This window comes from Pan paniscus, chromosome 11 (assembly GCF_029289425.2).
Source record: "Pan paniscus chromosome 11, NHGRI_mPanPan1-v2.0_pri, whole genome shotgun sequence".
In the NCBI taxonomy this organism is placed as follows: Eukaryota; Metazoa; Chordata; class Mammalia; order Primates; family Hominidae; genus Pan; species Pan paniscus.
The window spans coordinates 71,333,876-71,357,830 of NC_073260.2; the positions used below are offsets into that span (position 1 = coordinate 71,333,876).

Genomic DNA, 23,955 nt, shown 5'->3' on the forward strand with positions numbered 1-23,955 from the left:
ATTCTAAAAAGAAGAGGTAGCTTTCCTCTTCCCTAGTTTTCTCATCTACAAACTTCTAGGCTACTATCTTTTGTCTTTTCTATATTTGAACTTTTCTAAACAAACCACAAGGGTGCTAATGGTGATAATATATCTGGATAGTGAGATACGGTATTTTTAAATGTTCAAATCTTAAAAAATAAACATATGCCGATTTTTCAAGAGTAATATAGGAGCTGTTTAAAAATAATAGACTTCTGGCCAGACGCATTGGCTCATGTCTGTAATCCCAGCACTTTGGGAGGCTGAGGAGAATGGATCACTTGAGGCCAAAAGTTCGAGACCAGCCTGGTTACCATGGTGAAACCCCATCTCTACTAAAAACACAAACATTAACCGGGTATGGTGGCAGGTGCCTGCAGTCTCAGCTACTGGGAAGGCTGAGGCAGAAGAATCCCTTGAGCCTGGGAGGCGGAGGTTGCAGTGTGCTGAGATGGTGTCAATGCACTCCAGCCTGGGCGACAGAGTGAGACTCTGCCTCAAAATACTAATAATATTAACAATAGACTTCTTTAAAACAAGTAATGTCAAATAGCATACTAGAGCATTGTTATCAATGTGTCACTTCAGCATCAATTGTTAAGTGCCTTGTATTATATTCGTATCACTTAAGATTTGACATGTAGTATATATAATAATACGACATTCACTAATTATGCTAGGGAAATGTTACAGTAATACTATGAAAGCTATTAATTTCTACTCCTAGAGGTGGCAGAGAGAAAATATATTAGTTCCATATAGGTAAGACAATATCTGTTTCATACAGTCATACCCACAGTGCTTAGCATGGTGCCTATCATAATATAGATGTCCAATAAATATTTGTTAAGTGAACAAACTATTAAAGAATATTTATAGGGACTAGCACTATATTCTCATAAAAATGGACAAAATATGAATTGAGCCACCTCTCTATTGTCAGTAAATACAGAGGTGGGATACTCACAGGCATAACTACACTATACAGATAAAGTAGTTTTGGGGGGCCGAAGGTGCTGCCTCTATGGATAGGCAAACCTGGGTTCTCACCTAAGAACTGGAAAATGGAGATCATTATGATTTGCTATCCATTAAGGCTTCCCACTCAGAAGAACACACAGTTTTAAAAGGAACGCATTTATCCCATCTCAAATTTTTGGTGTATCTTTTTTTTTTTTTTCTCTAAAGCATAACGAGCTTGTCAGAGTTTCCATGGTGAACACAGGGCACCATGGAAACTGATAGATTTAGCTACATGAAAAGAATAAATAAAATAGGCAGGCATTTATTTCACTGTACAATGACAACTTCTCTCCTAGATAAGAGAGGAAAAGTGGCCTCTCATTTAAACTGCTTCCCTGCACTCTCTGTACCTCATGAAAACCTGAGTTATTTTCGATAGCCCGTTCTACTGACCTACGCTGATTGGATTCTTGTTTTTCTCAAGGCCCATTATTCCCTTTAGTTTTACTGCAGGCTATATCTGAGTGTCACCAGCAACTGTTGGAAAACCATGTACAATGTGAAAGTTGTAGATGACAGCCCACAGTGCAGTGGCCAAGTGAGTCATGGCAAAACTGAATGAACCATTCCTGGGAGTTTACTGTGATGAGACAATGTATGAGAACAACTGGACTCAAGATCCAAGTCCATCCTATATTAACTGCACAGGCAAGCCAACCTCCCTGAACCCCAGTTTCCCCATCTGTGGAATGTTTAAAATACATCCTCTTCCTATTTTATAGGGTTGTTGAGAGGCTCAAAATTAGATAGTAGAGGAGAAAGCCTTTTCAAACAGTCAGGTTCTATCTAGCAAAAAGGACTGACTGACTAAGCTACAGGTATCATTACATTCATGAGATGAGCAAAATGTCAAAGCTAATCATGCTATGGTCTAGGTTTTGGCCTCAGGCAATTGGAGGTTTAGAACACGATGATCCCACCCCAGTAGTTGGGGAATTTGGGGGCTACTTGGCTCCATCTGAAATAGAGAAAATTGAGATTGTAAGAAATGAAGCTTTAAAATTTTTCTCTATGTTTGAACATTCTCATAAAATGTTGGAAAACTAAATAAATGAAATAAAACTCATCCTTAAGTTCTAGTCCCAATGAATTGTTCACCATTAGCACACACCCACTGTAGCCTCTTAATTTTTATCACTAAAATATAGGCACTAGAGCCATCTCCTGCAATTCAATATTCATATAAATCTATTGAGCACCTCCTAGTGACCAGGGACTGTGTTAAGGGGATGGATACACAGAAAGAAAGAGGACATGGTCCTTCAGAAAAACACATCTTCTTTGGGGTATAGATGAGTAATGGAACAATTACAGCACACCCACAAACTCAGGGGAGGAACACTTAACACTCTAGAGCAGAAATGTAAAGATATCCTGGATAAAGGTGAGGGGGGTTGGGGGAGTGGGTGGGACAATGAGGCAGACATGGTGTAAGGTGGTAAAAGGGCACCACAGGCAGAGAGAAGAGTGTGAGCAAAGCGGATTCATAGCATATGGGAGAGTGGAGGTAGCCAAGCCTGAAGAAGCAGCCAGGGAATATTCCATGCCAAGGCGGGGCTCTTTTTTTCTGAAGGAAGTGATATGTGGGGGTGGAGCACTAATGATGCTTGGGCTGTGTTTTGAGGGTGAATATGAAAGCTCTGTACTCCCTCTTTCCTCCAAACCTCTGTAGCCAGGAGAATATTTCCCTGGGGATACCAGAATGGGAATCAAAATTGCAGGAGGACCAGCAATTTAAAGGAGTTGCCAAGTCCGAGAGTGGAGTCTCACCCTGTTGCCCAGGCTGGAGTGCAGTGGTTCAATCCTGGCTCACTGCAATCTCTGCCTCCTGGGTTCAAGCGATTCTCCTGCTTCAGCCTCCCTAGTAGCTGGGACTACAGGTGTGTGCCACCACACTTGGATAATTTTTTATATTTTTGGTAGAGACGGGGTTTCACCATGTTGACTAGGCAGGTCTCGAACTCCTCACCTCAAGTGATCCGCCCTCCTCAGCCTCCCAAAGTGCTGGGATTACAGTCATGAGCCACCGTGCCTGGCTGGGAAGCCAAGACTTCTGACATGTGGCTGAGCCATGCTGCCTGGCAGTATAGCACCCAGGGCTTCTGGATCCTGGGCCCAGGTACCTACAACTTGACTGGGAATGGAAGTGGAACTATGCATTGCTCAAAAGAGCTAAAATTTACCTGAGGAGCACTAATGCCATGTCACCTGGAGGTTCATGGCCAATCCTTCTGCTTAAGACGATTAATTTTTTTAAAAGCATCATAATGATTATTCATCCTATAAACCACATAGTAACAACATTAAAAAAATCAAAACAAAATTCTCTACCTAGCAATTCCATTATCTCAACAGAACAACACACATTGTTTGATGTACCTTTTCAATTCCAGCCAATATGCTTATAGCTTTTCATGGTTTTAATCGTAGCATAGAAGCTGTTTTTTGTTTGTTTGTTTTGTTTTGTTTTTTTGAGACCGAGTCTTGGTCTGTCACCAGGCTGGAATGCAGTGGCGTGATCTCAGCTCACTGCAACCTCCGCCTCCGGGGTTCAAGCAATTCTCCTGCCTCACCCTCCTGAGTAGCTGGGACTACAGGCACGCATCACCATACCCAGCTAATTTTTGTATTTTTAGTAGAGATGGGGTTTCACCATGTTGGCCAGGATAGTCTCAATCTCGACCTCGTGATCCACCCGCCTCGGCCTCCCAAAGTGTTGGGATTACAGGCGTGAGCCATCGTGCCCAGCCAGAAGCCATTTTTGAAAGCTTAACATTGTGGCTATATATTTCTCCTGTTGTTTTTAATAACTGTATAATGTACTATCAAGTAGATATATTCTAATTCATAAAACTAGTCTCTATTTTTTTTTTGACATTTAGGTTTTCATTAAAACCTAATCATTAAAAAAATTATCAACTGTATCTGTTTTAGGAAAGTAATACATCTGTTGGAAACATCTGATTGAAACCTATCTCAAAAGCCATTTTCTTCACCTTTCTGTCTGAGGTTTTTGTGTATACAAGGGAATGTTTTCAGTGTGCTGGCTGTCGGTACTGCCAGGAGGGAGTGCGGTTGGCAGAATCAGGAGAAAGTGACAAGAAGCAGGGACAAGTGTAATGACCTCAGCTGCAGAGATTCCTAATTCTGGATCCCTGGTAGGGGGATCAACCATCTGTGTGCATGGTTCTGAGGGTTTTCCTGAACGGCCTTTCAGTGCTAAAACCAGGAAAGTGCCTGGTAAACCAGGATTTGTTGGTCACCTTAGACATTGGTTATGGGCGAGCTGACAGAACTGAGAAGGGAACGAATCATTTCTATAAGCCAGCCCTGTGTCTTAAAAGCAGCAATTCAGAGAAAAACTGCTCACACTGCAATGAAACCCTCACCCTTTATGTAGTTGTCAAAATAGTTATTTGTCTCAGGTTATGGCTCTGCTCACAGAAAAACCATCCATTCATTTATTCAATAAACACGTATGGAACACCGGCATTGTTCTAGGCATGAGACACGTTCCCTGCTCCTGTGGTGCTTCTGTTATTGGTGTGTGTGTGTGTGTGTGTGTGTGTGTGTGTATTGGTGAGAGGGAAACAGGAGTAAACTAAAAAACACAAAATAAAGAAGAAGGGACACAATAAATGCAATGGCAGAAACAAGATGGATTAGTGGAGTAGAAACTGCTGGGAGTCCGGTGCCACTTGGTGGTCAGGAAAGGTGACTCTGAAGAGCCTGACATTTGAGACAAATCAGTGGTGAGAAGAGCTGCCAAGTAAAGCGCCACAAGAGGCATTAGGGGCAGAAGGAACAGCACGTTAGAGGGCCCTGAATGGAAGCCAGCTGGGTTTCATGGAGGAACTTAGTGAAGGACCCTGTGGTCATTGTGTAGGGTGGGAACGCTGACCCTAGTTATGACCCAGTCCAAGCTCCATTTTCATAAGTGGGGATGATAAGGACACCGAGGCCCACGTGTCTTGTCCACAGTCTCTTGATTCCCAATTCAGCACCCATGGTACCATTGCTGCCTATTTGACTTGAGAACTTAATTTTCTCCCCTTGTACAACTGGAAGTAAATAAAAGAGATTGATTCATTTTACACGAGAAAAATTGGTATTGGAATTGTTTGCGGACAAACACAAGAACCAAAAACATTAGCCTCAAGGTGAAGAGAGGAACCTTGGGGTCCACAGTGACACCCAGTTTAGGGGTCCCCAGAGAGGTTCGGTAAGACATGCTTCCAGAACCTTCCAGGTGAGGACCAATACTAATTCTGCAGTCTACATAAACTAAAAATGAAACTGGTCATAAGGTAGGCAGCCCCAGCTGACCTTTCACCTGTGCCTGAACTAATGCAAGTACAGGACCTGGGTGCTACAGGTTGAAGAAGTAAGTGATCCTAGGAGTTGAAGGGTCAGAGGAGCCAGGCTGACACAACTCATAGAAGGTGGAGGAAGCTGATCTTCTGAGCCTCAGCTGTGGTTGATCTTGATAACTCAAAGAGTTAACACAACCAAAACTAACGCAAGGGTGGAGAGAAAGACCACACCCCACGGGAGCGCGGAGCCAACTCCGCGGGAGAAAAATCCTATTGGCATTGAGGAGGTAGGGAGCCAGCCCCTGGGCGCGGCCTGCAGGGTACCGGCAACCGCCCGGGTAAGCGGGGGCAGGACAAGGCCGGAGCCTGTGTCCGCCCGGCAGCCGCCCGCAGCTGCAGAGAGTCCCGCTGCGTCTCCACCGCCTGCGCCCTCCTCGACCCGCAGACCCGCGCTGCGCTCCGCCGCTGACATGTGTGCCGCTCAGATGCCGCCCCTGGCCCACATCTTCCGAGGGACGTTCGTCCACTCCACCTGGACCTGCCCCATGGAGGTGCTGCGGGATCACCTCCTCGGCGTGAGCGACAGCGGCAAAGTAAGCAGGCGCGGGGTCGAGCGCACTCCGACGGGCGGGAGGATAGGTGCAAGGAACCTGGCGCGGTGCTTCGCGTAGCCCGGGGTTCGCTCGGTGCACAGGGAGCGCCCTGGCTCCGGAGTTGAACTTGAGTCTTTGGCTCTTGGGCAACGCAGAGAGAACCCTGGCGCTAGGTTCGTGGGCTGGCTGGGGAGTTCCCAGAAGTCGGGAGCAGTGGCGTGCTAACGCCACAACTGGCTCGACAGCAGTCCGGGCTGCGGTAGAGCCGGGAGCAAGGATGTCACCCCCCGCTCCCCCGCCCCCCCGTTCCAATCCTAAAATACCGGCAATAATCTTCAATCTTGCTTCAATCATCTTTGTTTCCAACACCTAGCACTGTGCCTGGCACAGGAGGCTCTCCATAAATGTGGTTGAATTTATTGTGAAAGAAATAAGAGGAGGGGGTCATTTGATTGATGTTGTTTAGCGTGTCCAGAACATAGAATAAATAGAACTGATTACATTCACCCTATCATTCAACAGAGATAATATACTAACGATGCAGGTTCCACAACTTGTAATACTAGAAGGGATGGTCCGAAAGAAATAATTCATCCATCTCTTTTCCTTCCTCCCTCTCTCTTATACACACACGCGTACACACACACACACGCACATACACACACACACACACACACACACCATAGCCATTTGCATCAAAGCAAGCAGTTCCATTTTAAGGTTCAAAATGTCTTCTTTGAATGTATCTTTTACACTTCCTTTTCCAAAATCAGGATTTCTACAAATGACACAGGTAACTTGATGTCTACTCTTTACTGTTCCATACACACATATAGTGACTGTATCAGCCATGGCCTGGCAAGTTTGATAAGTGAAGCCATTCCATTTTTTAGAAGAAAAAAATGATAAAATAAATATGGAGATGGGATTTTTTGAGCTGTTTTCCAACTACTGGTTTGGTTAGCAAAAGTACACATACTTGTGATTTGTCAAGTTGAAGATACTATTCTTGACTAAGATGCTACCGAGTCGGTGACAGTTTTGAATCGTGACTCTTACATTTGGGGGTAACTAAACACTGTTTTCTCATGGTGCTTTAAAAAATACTCTTTCTATGCACGTTCAGGGAGCCTGCTGTTGTGTTTCCAAGGTGATAAAACTCTCAGAGCTCTCCCAGGGAGATTCTGGTAAACCCTGAGACTGATGAACCCATGCTTGGGGACTTGGTCCTCAAGTTTCAGGGAACTCAGGTTTGGGGCAAGTCCCAGGAAGCAAAGGAACGGAGATTGCTAAACTGGTGTAAGATTAGAGGTGTTATTTTAATCACAAGAAGCTGTTCAACTCTTGGGTTTCTTTTTTAAAAATTAATTTCCCATATCCAGAATTTTAATTGGTAGGGTAGCAGGCAACTGGCTTTACCAGTGGAGAGGAGTAAGAAAAGGAAGTAATAAAAATATCTTTTCTGGTGCTTGTACAGAAGAAGAATAAAAGAGTTTCCCGAACACGCAATTAGTAGTTGAGTCAGGGAGTCTATTCCTAACTAAAAATCATACTGAAGTTATAAATTTAGAAAACATGCCCTTCCCCCACAAGACAAAATGACTTAGGAATTGAATACAAAGGTGAGTTAGTCAGTGGCTGGAATGTATGGTATAGAGCTCCTGAACCAGTGGATTGCTAACTGTTGCTCTCCTCTCCTCCTAGGTGCAAGGCGGTTGATACCTGGCTGTGTTTAAAGAGAGAGCATGCCATACATATTTCAAAACTTGACATCCCCCATTTCGAAATGGAGAATATCTTACTTTTAGAGTTGCTGGGATAAATATATTACTTATTTAAACATTTCAAGGTTCAAAAAAGAAAATAATACGCCTTTGGAATACAGAAATATGTTGAATTATTATGATCTGTAATTTTTTTTTTTTTTTTTTTGAGATGGAGTCTTGCTCTGTCACCCAGGCTGGAGTGTAGTGACTTGATCTTGGCTCACTGCAAGCTCTGCCTCCCGGGTTCACGCCATTCTCCTGCCTCAGCCTCCTGAGTAGCTGGGACTACAGGCGCCACCATGCCCGGCTAATTTTTTTGTATTTTAAGTAGAGTTGGGGTGTCAATGTGTTAACAGGATGGTCTTGATCTCCTGACCTCGTGATCCCCCTGCCTCGGCCTCCCAAAGAGCTGGGATTACAGGCGTGAGCCACCGGGACGGCCAATGATCTGTAAATTTTTACTCCTAAATTTTTAGGAGCTCAAACCTTGCAATGAATCAGAAATATCTAGGGATGCTTGATAATATGCTGATTTCTGGGCATCATCCTCAGAGACTCTGAATCTATAGACCTGGAGTAGGCCCCAGAAAGTGGCATTCCAACAAGCATCCCAGGAGATTCAGGCGCAGGTAGCGGGTGGATTATAGCAGCAGGTGGATTACATTTTGAATAACTGTAACACATAGTTTCTGTGATGGGACAAGCTGTGTGAAGTATCAGGAGCTTACTTCTCCATTGCAAGTTTCAGATCTGGGGTAGAATCTCAGCGAGAGGGCACAAAGCTTACTCTGTCCTTCTGGTCTCGCTTTTAAACTTTATTCCTTATTTTGTATAACTTCGTTTAGGCCCAGAGAATGCTAATGACTAACTGCTCTTAATACATTAAATTAAAGCTCATTCAAAAGCAGGTTAATTAAAAGAAATTATCTAGCCAACTTTTTGATATAAAGCAAAATACAGAGTTATACTTTCTGCTCAAGTAGCATGTAGCTTTTAAGAATATAGACTCTAATGATTGCCATTCTAACTGGTGTGAGATGGTATCTCATTGTGGTTTTGATTTGCATTTCTCTGATGGCCAGTGATGATGAGCATTTTTTCATGTGTCTTTTGGCTACATAAATGTCTTCTTTTGAGAAGTGTCTGTTCATATCCTTTGCCCACTTTTTGATGGGGTTGTTTGTTTTTTTCTTGTAAATTTGTTTGAGTTCATTGTGGATTCTTGATATTAGCCCTTTGTCAGATGAGTAGGTTGCGAAAATTTTCTCCCATTTTGTAGGTTGCCTGTTCGCTCTGATGGTAGTTTCTTTTGCTGTGCAGAAGCTCTTTAGTTTAATTAGATCCCATTTGTCAATTTTGGCTTTTGTTGCCATGGCTTTTGGTGTTTTAGATATGAAGTCCTTGCCCATGCCTATGTCCTGAATGGTAATGCCTAGGTTTTCTTCTAGGGTTTTTATGGTTTTAGGTCTAACGTTTAAGTCTTTAATCCATCTTGTATTAATTTTTGTATAAGGTGTAAGGAAGGGATCCAGTTTCAGCTTTCTACATATGGCTAGCCAGTTTTCCCAGCACCATTTATTAAATAGGGAATCCTTTCCCCATTGCTTGTTTTTCTCAGGTTTGTCAAAGATCAGATAGTTGTAGATATGCGGCATTATTTCTGAGGGCTCTGTTCTGTTCCATTGATCTATATCTCTGTTTTGGTACCAGTACCATGCTGTTTTGGTTACTGTAGCCTTATAGTATAGTTTGAAGTCAGGTAGCGTGATGCCTCCAGCTTTGTTCTTTTGGCTTAGGATCGACTTGGTGATGCGGGCTCTTTTTTGGTTCCATATGAACTTTAAAGTAGTTTTTTCCAATTCTGTGAAGAAAGTCATTGGTAGCTTGATGGGGAGAAATAGGAACACTTTTACACTGTTGGTGGGACTGTAAACTAGTCCAACCATTGTGGAAGTCAGTGTGGCAATTCCCCGGGGATCTAGAACTAGAAATACCATTTGACCCAGCCATCCCATTACTGGGTATATACCCAAAGGACTATAAATCATGCTGCTATAGAGACACATGCACACGTATGTTTATTGTGGCACTATTCACAATAGCAAAGACTTGGAACCAACCCAAATGTCCAACAATGATAGACTGGATTAAGAAAATGTGGCACATATATACCATGGAATACTATGCAGCCATAAAAAATGATGAGTTCATGTCCTTTGTAGGGACATGGATGAAATTGGAAACTGTTGCAAGGACAAAAAGCCAAACACTGCATGTTCTCACTCATAGATGGAAACTGAACAATGAGAACACATGGACACAGGAAGGGGAACATCATACTCTGGGGACTGTTGTGGGGTGGGGGGAGGGGGGAGGGATAGCATTAGGAGATATACCTAATGCTAAATGATGAGTTAATGGGTGCAGCACACCAGCATGGCACATGTATACATATGTAACTAACCTGCACATTGTGCACATGTACCGTAAAACTTAAAGTATAATTTAAAAAAAAAGAATATAGACTCTAACATGTTTAATTCATTTGCAAATATTTAATCTTGAGGTAATGCATGCTCAAATATTACTAAGTTGCCTGATTCTTCCCACATACATCAGGGTCAGGTTGACAGTAAAGATGCATAAACATGCCTTGGGCCTTTTAATGCACACTTACCCAGAAACAAGAGTGAGGAAGAGATTCATTTTGAGGTTGTGTCCTGGGGTGGCAGGAGCAAGTCCAATGGAGGAATAGAGACTTGGGTTCAGGTCAGAGTCTCTACCACTTACCTGTGCTGAGACCACAGGTGAGACCTAACCTGCCTGAGCCTCCGTTTCCTCATTTGTAGAGTCAGATTTCCTTTCGCTACTTATTAAATGAGATAATGTATGAAAATGCCTGGAACTTTGTGGATACTTAACATGTACCATGTTCATTCTATTCCCTTTGCCTCCTAGCAAATCCTTAACCTCTTGCTCACTGTGACATTTTGCATGTTTTCACATGGTGACATGCCAAGTGGTAGAGAAGGAAGCCACGGCCTGTGATGAACTGTATGGGGTGGTCACAGAACCTTAGCTTTTTATTCTCACTGCTTATGTCATTGATCCCCTGGGACCCAAAGATGTACCCTGGAAGAAAGATCAAGAAGCATTTGGTGCTAGATTCACTAGCAAGCTATCTTTAGTATCTTTAGTGTCTCTTTTAGACTTGACAATGTCATTATTTCCACTAACAGATGAGGAAGTTGAGACTTGAGAAGTCATGCATTCAGATACGGTGGTGGTGTAGCTGGATTTTGAATTAGTATGGGGCAAAGGCCACGTTCTCTTTACTGTAGCTGACTGCTTCTCTAGGGCACAGTCCTGGACCTCAAAGAATCTGCACTTTGGCAAGGGAGCTAAGACTTGTAGCTGTAATAAAAGTGACTCATTCCTGAGCCAAACACTGGGGTTTTCACCGGAGATAAATTGATGAACAAAGTACGCAAATACTGCCCTGCCCTCTTGAGACTGATGATCTAGTAATAAATTAACAGAATCTGCCATGACCTATCAGAACTTGAACTAGTTAGGGGAAGGCTTTCCCTAGCGTGAAGTGACATCAAACTTGCAATGTGAACAATGAGAAGTTAAGTAGGTATATTAGTCAATTTTCACATTGGTGACAAAAACAACCTGAGACTGGGAAGAAAAAGAGGTTTAATTGGACTTACAGTTCCACATGACTGGGGAGCCTCAGAATCATGGCAGGAGGTGAAAGACACTTCTTACATGGCGGCAGCAAGAGAGAATGAGGAAGATGAAAAAGCGGAAACTCCTGGTAAACCCATCAGATCTCGTGAGACTTATTCACTACCATGAGAACAGTATGGGGGAAACTGCCCCCATGATTCAAGTTATCGCCCACTGGGTTCCTCCCACAACACGTGGGAATTAGGGGAGTACAATTCAAGATGAGATTTGGATGGAGGCACATCCAAACCATACCAATAGGTAAGGTGGACAGGATTGGAAGTAAAGAAGAGCCTTCTAGGTTGAGAGAACTGCCTGTGACTGCCTGTGCAAAGGTCCTGGGGTAGGAAGGAATGAAACAGTCAAGGTAGTTAGAGTCCAAAGGTTGAGGAGAAGGCTAACACAGGATAAGGCAGGACAGGTAGGCAGGGCTATGTTATGGAGGGCATCGGGGATGGTGGGATTGTGTCATGATTATATTTTGTGGTTATAAAGGTCTAACTTCAGGATAAATGCATTGAAGAGAAGTTGAGTGCAGGCAAGGAGGTCAGATAGGAGCCTGTTGCAGTATTTAGGTAAAATGGAATGTGGTTTAGATGAGAGAGGCAGTGTAGTTATCAATTGAGATATGAACTCCTAAGAGTACCTCTATCACTTATTACCTATGTGAATTTGATCAAGTTCCTTACCATTTGTATCTCCAAATTTCTTTATGCATAAAATAATTACTATGGTCTACCTAATAGGATTGTTGAAAGGATAAAATGGATTAATAAGTGTAAAATATATAGAATAATGCCTGGCATGTAGTACATGTCCATTAGACTTCAGCGGTTATTGTCAGTAATGCAGATGGAGAGGTGGATAGAATCAGTAGCTATTTAGATCAAGTTGACGGGATTTGATGATAGCTTACATATGTAAGGCTGGAAGGTAAGTGCATCAAGAGTGATCGTAAAATGTATGTAAATGTGTGTAAATAGTACAGTGGGGCACAAGTTGACCAGTGATAGGAAAAGCTTCTTGAAGGAAGTAGTAGCTGAATTGGACCTTTTAGGACTGGAACATGCAAAAGAGGATTATATAGCCCTGGTGAAAAGAGTGACCCAATGTTCTTCAGTTCTGAAGACTGCTGGGAGGAGAAAGAGTTCTTTCTCACCTGAGGCTACTTTAACAGAAGTTCTCTCAGTCTGAATCACAAATCCTAGTGATTGTGTATCATCCGTTCCTCCACTTCCTGCCAAGCTCAGCAACTCAAAATATGCTTTTGGTCCTGAGAAAGGAAATTGGGCTAATCCCTTCCTTCTGAGGCTGCTGAATAGGAGCTTGGCTTTCATCAGAAAGATGCTTTCACTCCCAAGTATTACAAGATCATCTTGCAAATTCCCATTTTCTAGAAGGCTGATTCCTTGTTCAAAATGCTCATGGCAAACACTGTTGGTTACCCACTCAGCAGTCATGACCTCTTTTTCCTTATTAACACCTGAATTTGATCAGTCCATGGTAGACTCAGCCTGTGGATACATCATGGTGTAAGCCAGTCATGGTAATCCTATCTCCATTTATCAGATACTTATTCTTCCAGCTTCCTGGTAGCTGAGGGTGACTAGTGATAATATTCTGACATACAGGAAGTTTGCTCAGAAGCTTCTAGGATGTGGGAAGAGAAGCCCTGCCTTTTTTGGATACTCTCATATGAAGAAAAGATACTTGGAACTGCTGCTGCCACCATGTGAGACTGTGAGGAAAAGGTTAAGGGGATTTCAGAGACACCATCCCATTCTCTAACATCACTGAGCAGTTGAACTACCCCTACCTGGAACTGTCTACCATCAGACTTCCAGACTTCCTTTTTTTTTTTTTTTTTGAGATGGAGTTTCACTCTTGTTGCCTAGGCTGGGGTGCAGTGGCGCGATCTTAGCTCACTGCCACATCTGCCTCCTGGGTTCAAGCGATTCTCCTGCCTCAGCCTCCCGAGGAGGTGGGATTACAGGCACTCACCACCATGCCCAGCTAATTTTTTGTATTTTTAGTAGAGATGGGGTTTCGCCATGTTGGGCAGGCTGGTCTTGAACTCCTGACCTCAGGTGATCCACCCACCTTGGCCTCCCAAAGTGTTGGGATTACAGGCGTGAGCCATGGTACCCAGCCCAGACTTCTTTTGTGAGATATGAAATGTCTTTATTGTCTAAATCTCTGTTAGTTGGTACTGTTCATTGCAGCCCAATGCACCCTCATTACTACACTGCTTTTCAATGAACAATATTTTACACTTTACAAGAATAACTACCTTCTCCTTCTTCTCCTTATTGGCCTTTCCAGGCACCCATATCAATAGTCAAGCCCAGCCAATTTTCCTCTGGGGTATCTGTGTGCATATTCACTTCCATTGCCCCCATCTACCCTTTAGTGTCTCTGAGCTAAAATATAACAGGAGACCCTTAACTGTTTTCTCTCATTCTAATATTTCCCCCACATTACTGACAACTCTTTTCTTGGACCATGGGTAGTATCATGTATCTACTCTTCTATAACCATCTATGGCTCACTATTGCCTCTAAGTTTCAAATGTCCTGGAAGATGTTCTAGGCATGACATTATTTGGCCCCAACCTGTTCTCTAATTCTTTCTGTTGCTTCATTTATCTGTCTGGCAAGTGGGAATAGGATTACCATGGCTGATTTACACCATATTGTATCCATGAGCCAAGGGATGTCTATCCATGCAAATTTCTCCCTGTTTTCCAGCACATCATGTCCTTTTATGCCTCCACATTGTTGGCACCAATTTCTTTGCCTGGAATAGTCCTCCTTTTTATATCCCCATTTCCATTTTACTTCTATCAAAATGAAATCTTGCTCTTCCTTTAAGGCCCAGCTCTGATCTTCTCTTTTTCACAAAGGCTTTCACAAAGGCTTTATTCCCAAGTTGAAATAAATTGCCCCTTCCTCTGTTCTTCCATAAAATTTTTCATATATTTCAAATCAGTATTTTACAGGTAGTTAAGAACATGGTTTCTAGAGTCAGATTATGTGAATTCAAATCAAAACTCTGCTACTTACTTGGACAAATTTTCTGACATAGCTGAACCTCAGCATCCTCATTTAAAAATGTGAATTAAGGCTGGGCGCAGTGGCCCGCACCTGTAATCCTAGCACTTTGGGAGGCCGAGGTGGGCTCATCACGAGGTCAGGAGATCGAGACCATCCTGGCTAACATGGTGAAACTCTGTCTCTACTAAATATACAAAAAATTAGCTGGGTGTGGTGGTAGGCGCCTATAGTCCCAGCTACTCGGGAGGCTGAGGCAGGAGAATCCCTTGAACCCGGGAGGCAGAGCTTGCAGTGAGCTGAGATCACACCACTGCACTCCAGCCTGGGCAACAAGAGCGAAACTCCGTCTCCAAAAAAAAAAAAAATGTGGATTAATAGCACCTTTAGCACCTTGATAGAGTTCTGAGGCAAGTGAGATAGTGTGTTGTTATTATTTTTCTTTCTCTGAAGTAGTTATCTCAATTTGCCTTTGATTATACTTAGCTTTATAGAATGTTCTCACTCACTGAAATGATTTAAAGTTTTTGGAAAAAGAGAGATGAACTGGAGAAAAGGTAACACTTACTAAGTCATACTGTATTTCAGACAGTCTGCCAAATCCCTTACAAATCAACAACCTTGAGACAAGGTAAGGACATCATCATCATCATCATCATCATCATCATCATCATCTCTACTTTACAAATGAGGAAACGGAGGCTCAGAGAGTTAATTGGCTGCAGTCACAGCAAATAAGTGGCAAAGGCAAGACTCAGAGCCATGCCTGTCTGATGTCCAAGGTCTGTGCTCTCCAGGAGTCTCTGCTGTCTTCTGTCATGGAGATGGCCAAAACTCTATTGTCCTAAGGCCCCTTCAACATTTCATGTTGTTTTAGCACAAAGTAGGTGGTCAGTAAAGTGTGTTGAATGTGATGTGTAATACAAAAACGAGGCAGGCAGATCACGAGCTCAGGAGTTCAAGACCAACCTGGCCAACATGGTGAAACCCCGTCTCTACTAAAAATACAAAAATTAGCCAGGCATGATGGCAGGTGCCTGTAATCCCAGCTACTCAGGAGGCTGAGGGGGAAGAACTGCTTGAACCCAGGAGGTGGAGGTTGCAGTGAGCTGAAATTGTGCCACTGCACTCCAGCCTGGGTGACAGAGTGAGACTCCGTCTCAAAAAAAGAAAAAGAGAAAAAAAAAATGAGTTTGATAGAACAAACCTTTCTCAGCAAACCCCACCTTAAAACCCAACTGTGTCAATATGAGTTTATTTACAGCCCATTGATTCATGAATTAAAAAAAAAATTGAAGGCCAAAGCAATCACAAGGTAATTATAATTTAAAGTGAGTTATTCTAAACTTACATATAATGATATAAGAATTTTAAAATTCCAAGATTCTCCAGAAGCTTAAATGGAAAAATAAAGTGCATCATAATCATACATTCCCCCACCCTCACACATGCACACCCTTATACACTCATCAACAAAACACAGTTCTGGAAGAAGATATTAAAATAAAAACTTAAATAATTACTTTTGTAGATTGGGAATGGAGATTTGGAGCTATGGAGGATAATTTTTATTTTTGTATTGCTAGTTTTTAAAATTTTTGTTTTGCTTTTATAATTTAAAACCAATTTATTTTATTTTAAAATTTGTATTCTTTTTCTTAATTGCAGTAAAATATGCATAACATAAAATTCACCATTTTAAAGTATATGATTCAGTGGCATTTATTGTATTCAGAATATTGTACAACTACCACCACACTGACCATGATCTAGTTCAAGAATATATTCATCGGCCTGGCGCGGTGGCTCACGCCTATAATCCCAGCACTTTCGGAGGCCGAGGCGGGCGGATCACGAGGTCAGGAGATCGAGACCATCCTGGCCAACACGGTAAAACCCCGTCTCTACTAAAAACAAGAAAATATGAAAAAAAATTAGCTGGGCATGGTGGCAGGCGCCTGTAGTCCTAGCTACACGGAAGCTGAGGCAGGAGAATGGCCGAAACCCGGGAGGCGGAGCTTGCAGTGAGCCGAGATAGCGCTACTGCACTCCAGCCTGGGCAACAGAATGAGACTCTGTCTCAAACAAAATAAAACAAAACAAATATATATATATATATTCATCACCCCAAAGGGAAACTCATTGCCCATTAAGCAGTCACTCCTTATTTCCTCTCTTCACCTCTGCAACAATCACTAATCTGCTTTCTCTATCCACTTGCCTATTCTGGATATTTCGGATAGATGGACACATATAATACATGACCTTTTGTGTCTGGCTTTTTAGACTTAGCATAATGTTTTTAAAGCTCATCCATGTTGTGGCATGTGTCACAATTCATTCCTTTTTATGGCTGAATAATAGTCCATTGTGTAGATATACCACATTTTGTTTATCCTTTCATCAGCTGATGGACATTTGAGTTGTTTCTGCCCTTTGGCTATTTGTCAGCAGTGCTGCTATAAATATTTCATGCACATGTTTAAAAAAGCAGCTGGTTAAAAAAAATCTTTGTATGGTTTCCCATTGCCTAACCCTGTGATAAACCCAGGCCTGGCCTTGCTGACTGTTTGCCCAACCTTCCACGTTGTTAAATTCCTTTGTGTCTTTGTCCATGCTCCTTTTTCACCTTCCATCCGCTGGATGGATACACATTTCAAGACTAAATTTAGGTGTTACCTCCTCAATGAGGTCATTGCTGACATAGCTTCCTGCCTTCCTTCCACAGGCAGAGTGCAGTGGTACAATGTTGGCTCACTGCAATCTCCGCTTCCCAAGTTCAAGCAATTCTCCACCCGCCACCTCTCAAGTAGCTGGGACTACAGGTGTTTGCCACTAATTTTTTTTTTTTTTTTTTTTTTTTTGTATTTTTAGTAGAGACAGGATTTCACCATGTTGGCCAGGCCAGTCTCAAACTCCTGACCTCAGGTGATCTGCCCACCTCGGCCTCCCAAAGTGCTGGGATTATAGGCGTAAGCCACCGCCCCGGCCTGTGTCCTACTTTCTACTCAGTGCCTCCTTACAACTCTTACTTGATCTCATGAGTCTCCCCAAAACCTGAGCTTGAAGGCAGGTTCACAACTTTATCACCTTTGTGTTGACAGCACTTAACACATGGTGGGCACTCTGATGAATATTTCTTCAATAACTGGTGCTTGGATTTTTTTCACCACAGGATAACCAGGTTATCTTCCAAATAACCAGTTGTTTGAATAAGAACTCTGGTTTTTTCTAATCTAGATGCCAATGTATGTGGTTACTGGGAGCTGTAATTAGTTTTATGTCCTAGTGAGTAATTAAGAACCCTAGAAGAGTACATTTTAATTAGAACTCTGACACCTCATGAAGTTCTCAAAGGCCTTTAACTCTGACTATGTTAAGGACTTGCAATAATGTAGATTATAAAGGCCTGCTTGCTTCTTTTGGTTTTGTATTATGGTTTATTAAGTGTTTGCTTTTTCATAAGATGGTAATTTACTTGAAATGTTGCTTGTAAATGCCACTTACAATTTACAGTCCTGGAACATGGTAGACCCTCCATAAGCAATAGCTCTTGTTATCCATCGCCTGTCCATCACAGTACTTTACACAGAGCTTTTGCACAAAATTAGCATTCAATGCATGCTTTTAAATGAAAGAATGAATAGAATGGGTATATGCTCTTCACAGAGTAGACAAGAAATAGTTAATCAACATTCTCAGATGGTTGTAGCCAATGTGCTTGAAGATGCAACACAAGAAGTAACATCATTGGTGACTTCCACACACTGACGCAGAGTTTTTCTCCTGAGCTATTTAACCTATAAATTGTTTCCTTTCAGCCTGTGTAGAGTGGTCTCAGGTACCCTTTAACCCTTTTTGGAAACGCAAAACACAGAAGCCATTCCTGGTTCCTAGATAAGTGGGGACACTTGTGCCTCCTCACCTTCCCGCAGAGCGTGGACTCAATGGTCTGTGGTGCTACTATGCTTGGAGCTCATGAGAGCTGACAATAGCTGATGGAGAGCAAGGATCTCAAGGTCTTAGGGATAAAATGGTAAGCAAAAGAGATGCGGTTCCTGCCTTATTTGCACTCGGAGTCAATAATCAAATTAGTATGGATCAGTATACAGTTTCTAAAAGGAAAAAATGCAGAGTGCTCTGGAGATGCAAATCAGAGGACTTGGCTTATTTTGAGGAGATGCTTCAAGAATGTAACCCCAAAGAAGTCATGTTGGAGCTGAGTCTGAAGGTTAAATGGGAATTAACTAGGCAGACAGAGGGAGGGGAAAGGCCTATGTAAAGACCCAGAGGGGAGGAGGAACCAGGAACCAGGTGGCAAAGAATGGAGGAGGAGGAGGTGGTGGAACTAGATGAGGGCAGAGAGAAACATAGTCATTCCCGTTAGCCCAAGAGCCATGGAAAGCCTACGAAGGGTGTCAGAGGAAGATAGGTCAGATTTACATTTTTTTTTTTTTTTTAAGACAGAATCTTGCTCTGTTGCCCAGGCTGGAGTGCAGTGGGGTGGTCTCGGCTTACTGCAAGCTCCGCCTCCCGGGTTCACGCCATTCTCCTGCCTCAGCCTCCCCAGTAGCTGGGACTACAGGCGCCCGCCACCACACCCAGCTAATTTTTTGTATTTTTAGTAGAGACAGGGTTTCACCGTGCTAGCCAGGATGGTCTCGATCTCCTGACCTCGTGATCCACCTGCCTCGGCCTCCCAAAGTGCTGGGATTACAGGCGTGAGCCAATGCGCCCTGACATAGGTCAGATTTACTTCTAAAAAATATATTAAAAATAATTTCAGAGTAAGGAGCAGAATGGAGCAGAGCAAGACTTGCTGGAAGAGATGACTTAGAAAATGACTGCAGTGGACCACAAAAGAGACAGGTAGATGGTGATAGACATGGAGAGAAACAGGGAGCTCTGTGAGATGAGAAGGAGGTAAATCAATGCGATTTGATGACAAAAATGGGTACAGAGGGAAAGGGAAGAGCTTTCCTGGGTTTTAGGCTTGTACAACTGGATGGATATGGTGGCTGTCACTGAGTTTTTGAAGTCAAATAAAATATAGAGACAAATCTCTGAAATGAAAACATTTTATTTGGGAAGAAAAATTGCAATTTGGGGGGGCATGCACACAGACCGACTGGCCTTCCGTATGTCCCATGAACAAAGAGAAAGTTAGAAGTTTTATAAAAAAGAGAAATGTTACATATTGCTCTTTGAGAAAGTTCATTGGCATTAGTAAGGTTTGAGGGAGCTGGCAAGTTTTGATTGGTAAGTGACAGTAACAGGTAAAATTATTCTTTTTTTTTTTTTTTGGACTGAGTCTTGCTCTGTTGCTCAGGCTGGAGTGCAGTGGCGCGATCTTGGCTCACTGCAAGCTCCACCTCCCGGGTTCACGCCATTCTCCTGCCTCAGCCTCCCCAGTAGCTGGGACTACAGGTGCCCGCCACCATGCCTGGCTAATTTTTTGTATTTTTGGTAGAGATGGGGTTTCACCGTATTAGCCAGGATGGTCTCCATTTCCTGACCTTGTGATCCACCTGCATGGACCTCCCAAAGTGCTGGGATTACAGGCGTGAGCCACTGTGCCCGGCCAACTATTCTTAAAGTCACAGGAGATTGTTTCAGCAGCTGTTAGATAAAACTGTTTCAGGTGCAGGAGGCAGTTTCAGGTGCAGGAGGCAGTTTCAGGTGCAGGAGGCAGTTTCAGCAGCCAGGCTTGCATAGAATTACGTTCTTGGAGCAATGTTTTGTTCCCTGAGTGCTTTTACTCCTGACCTCTCTGTTTTAGTTGGGTATGACAAGAATGACACATTTGTTGATTAACTTTCACATAGGGAAGAGAAGAAGAGGTCCAGCCAGGGAGGGTGAATCCAGAGGTCTGCTTTGGTCATGCTGAGTTGAGATGCTTTTGTGACATCTACATGGAGATTTGAAGCAGATGTTGACTTGCTGGTCTGGAGCTCAGAGGAGATATCTGAACGGGCGATATAAAATGTAGAGTAAAGGTTGAGAAGACAACAGGAACTAGACTAATTCCTCTTATTGAGTTTAGAGTTAAAGAGAATGAGTAGGATGAGGACAATCCAAATATCAGAGGAAGACAACGGGAGGGTATTGTCATAGAAGGCAAGAGATGGGGATACTTCAAGATGGAGGGAGCAGTGCAGCTGTCATGTTACTGAGACATAAGAACAACACTGGAAAAATGTCCAGTGGATTTAGAAACCTCAGGCAACTGTTGACCCTAGGAAGCTTATTTCAGCACAGGGAGAGGGTGGCAATCAGCTTGGGTTAGGTTTTGGAATGAGTGGAAGATAAGGACATGCAGACAGTAATCACAGACAACTCTTTTGAGATTAAAAAAAATGTGTAGTGTTTTATCATATGAGAAAAATAATTGCTTCCAACAGCAATAAAATGTAAATAAGTTACATACCTGTTATTCCTACTGCTTATCAGAGGACTTTTATACAAACATTTGCATTTGTAGCATTCTGAGGAAAAAATGCTCTGGCTGGGCCGGGCGCGGTGGCTCACGCCTGTAATCCCAGCACTTTGGGAGGCTGAGTCAGGCAGATCATGAGGTCAGGAGATCGAGACCATCCTGGCTAACATGGTGAAACCCTGTCTCTACTAAAAATACAAAAAAAAAAAAAAAATTAGCTGGGCGTGGTGGCGGGCGCCTGTAGTCCCAGCTACTTTGGAGGCTGAGGCAGGAGAATGGCGTGAACCCGGGAGGTGGAGCTTGCAGTGAGCCAAGATCCAGCCACTGCACTCCAGCCTGGGCGACAGAGCAAGACTCCATCTCAAAAAAAAAAAAAATGCTCTGGCTGTCCTCTGGTCTTCAAATACTTTGCTTAGGTTTCTGTGAATCTTTAAATTTCAGGTGACTTAAGCGCACATTCAATCTACTGAATCACAATTCACTTGTGCTCATATTCCTGTATTTGTATGATTTTTCCCAGCCTTCCTGTATTGTATGGTGAATAACTTCTTTCCAAGGGCGTTTCAAAAGTTAAGAAAGCATGCTGCTGTTGCCCATTTACAAATATTTAATTTCAAAGGATGCCAAAGCATTGGCAAATATATGTGTCAGAGCTTAGAGTTAGTTGCAGCCTTCTTAATAATCATTTTACTATTTTATTTCAGAAATATAATCTAGCATTTCAGCGTCACTGGAAATCTTGGTAGGTAGTCAGTATTTTTGTTTGGAAGTACAGGATACCAGCAGTGAAACACTTCATTTTATTAACGTCAAGCAAGTAAGGCATTATTTTCCTATAAATGTGAGGTTGTTTGAAATGAAAACAAACAAAACCAGGTAAGACAATAGAAGCAGCCATCCCATTACTGGGTATATACCCAAAGGACTATAAATCATGCTGCTATAAAGACACATGCACACGTATGTTTATTGCGGCATTATTCACAATAGCAAAGACTTGGAACCAACCCAAATGTCCAACAATGATAGACTGGATTAAGAAAATGTGGCACATATACACCATGGAATACTATGCAGCCATAAAAAATGATGAGTTCATGTCCTTTGTAGGGACATGGATGAAATTGGAAACCATCATTCTCAGTAAACTGTCGCAAGAACAAAAAACCAAACACCGCATATTCTCACTCATAGGTGGGAATTGAACAATGAGATCACATGGACACAGGAAGGGGAATATCACACTCTGGGGACTGTGGTGGGGAGCGGGGAGGGGGGAGGGATAGCATTGGGAGATATACCTAATGCTAGATGACGAGTTAGTGGGTGCAGCGCACCAGCATGGCACATGTATACATATGTAACTAACCTGCACAATGTGCACATGTACCCTAAAACTTAAAGTATAATTTAAAAAAAATGCGGTTGGTATGTGAGGTATGTGTAGGGAATGGCTAAAAAGAAAATAAAAATAAAATTTTAAATGCAATTTGGGTTGGGCATGGTGTCTCATGCCTGTAATCCCAGCACTTTGGGAGGCTGAGGTGGGCGGATCATCTGAGATCAGGAGTTCAAGACCAGCCTGGCCAACATGGTAAAACCCCGTCTCTACTAAAAATACAAAAATTAGCCGGGCATGATGGCAGGTGCCTGTAATCCCAGCTACTTGGGAGGCTGAGGGGGGAGAACTGCTCGAATCCGGGAGGTGGAGGTTGCAGTGAGCTGAGATCATGCCATTGCACTCCAGCCTGGGTGACAGAGCGAGACTCTGTCTCAAAAAAAAAAAAAAACAACAAAAAATGCGGCTTGTTCCTAGTTAAGCATTTTAAGATTTCCCCCTTCCCCAAGGGAAGAGAGAAAATCTTACCCCTCCTTCTGTTCTTCCCTTCTGGGTGAATGACTGTACAATGAAGATTTAATCTAGTTGAGAAAAACAACACATAGGTGACTCACATACAACCTTTGTATGTATGAATGGAGGCTTGTATAATCATTTGTTTTTCACTGTCCTGACAATCAAATGGGAATGAGAAAAATAAGATTTATGCTAGATTTATTTCAGTTGCAATTAGAAGGAAAACTATCCCTGTGATCTAGACAGGATTGGATGTTTCAAAAGTGCCAAATCATTGAGCAGATAGAGAAAGTGAGAAGACAATAAGGGAAGAAGATTTGGAAAGGAAATGATTTAACAGTTACGCCAGTGTCCTCACTCATATGCAGGAGTTGAAAAAGTTGATCTTATGGAGATAGAAAGCAGAATGATAGATACCAGAGACTGGGAAGGATGTGTGGGTGGGGTGGGGGTGGGGGAATGAAGAGAGGGTAGTCAGTGGGTAGAAGGGCAGCTAGATAGAAGTTATCAACAACGTATTCTACATTTCAAAGTAGCTAGAAGACAGAACTTGAAATGTTCCCAACACATAGAAATAATAAATACTCAAGATGAGGGATCAAATACCCTGACTTGATCATTACATATTCTATGCATGTAACAAATATCACATGTACCCTATAAATATGTAATATATTATTTATAAGTAAAGAAACTTAAAAATGTAATTGTGCCAATATAAACTTATGTATCAATTTATATTTGTTCATGTCTTTTGACTTCTCCACCTTTTTGTTCACACTCTTAATGCCCTTACTCTCTTTTCTCGCCTATATTTACCATACTCATCATTTCCTCTAGAAACACCTTGGTTATTCTGTCCTCACCAATTTCCTTTTTCTCAGAGTTTTCATAGATCAGTCCATAATGCCAATTTGGTGCTTAGAAACATATCATTGTGCATTGTTCTCGATTTTTCATAGGCAGTAAATTTTATTTTCTCTACCAGAAACTAAATTCTTGACAGGCAAAGATGATTTTGAAACTGACCCAATAGTTCCATAGACAGGTTTTTGTTGTTGTTGTTGTTTTGTTTGTTTGTTTTTGGATAAACATAGAAATTGACGCTTTTGGTCTTAAAGCCTGAAACTTACATTTGTTTTATTTGAGTTCCTTGTTTAGGA

The 23,955-nt window shown here is 42.4% G+C and overlaps 1 protein-coding gene across 4 annotated transcripts in view; it reads left to right on the forward strand.

The window, feature by feature from the left end:
• Window positions 1–5,589: 5,589 nt before the first annotated feature.
• Window positions 5,590–23,955, forward strand: part of GDA (guanine deaminase) — a 103,144-nt gene continuing 84,778 nt past the window's right edge. The window contains exon 1 of one of the 4 annotated variants that reach the window (XM_008952995.6): window positions 5,590–5,950. In XM_008952995.6, coding sequence (XP_008951243.1) covers window positions 5,828–5,950 — 123 coding nt within the window. In that variant the 5' untranslated portion in view covers window positions 5,590–5,827. The remainder of the gene's footprint in view (window positions 5,951–23,955) is intronic. The other 3 variants (XM_024930156.4, XM_008952985.4, XM_024930155.5) reach the window with 3 other exon arrangements.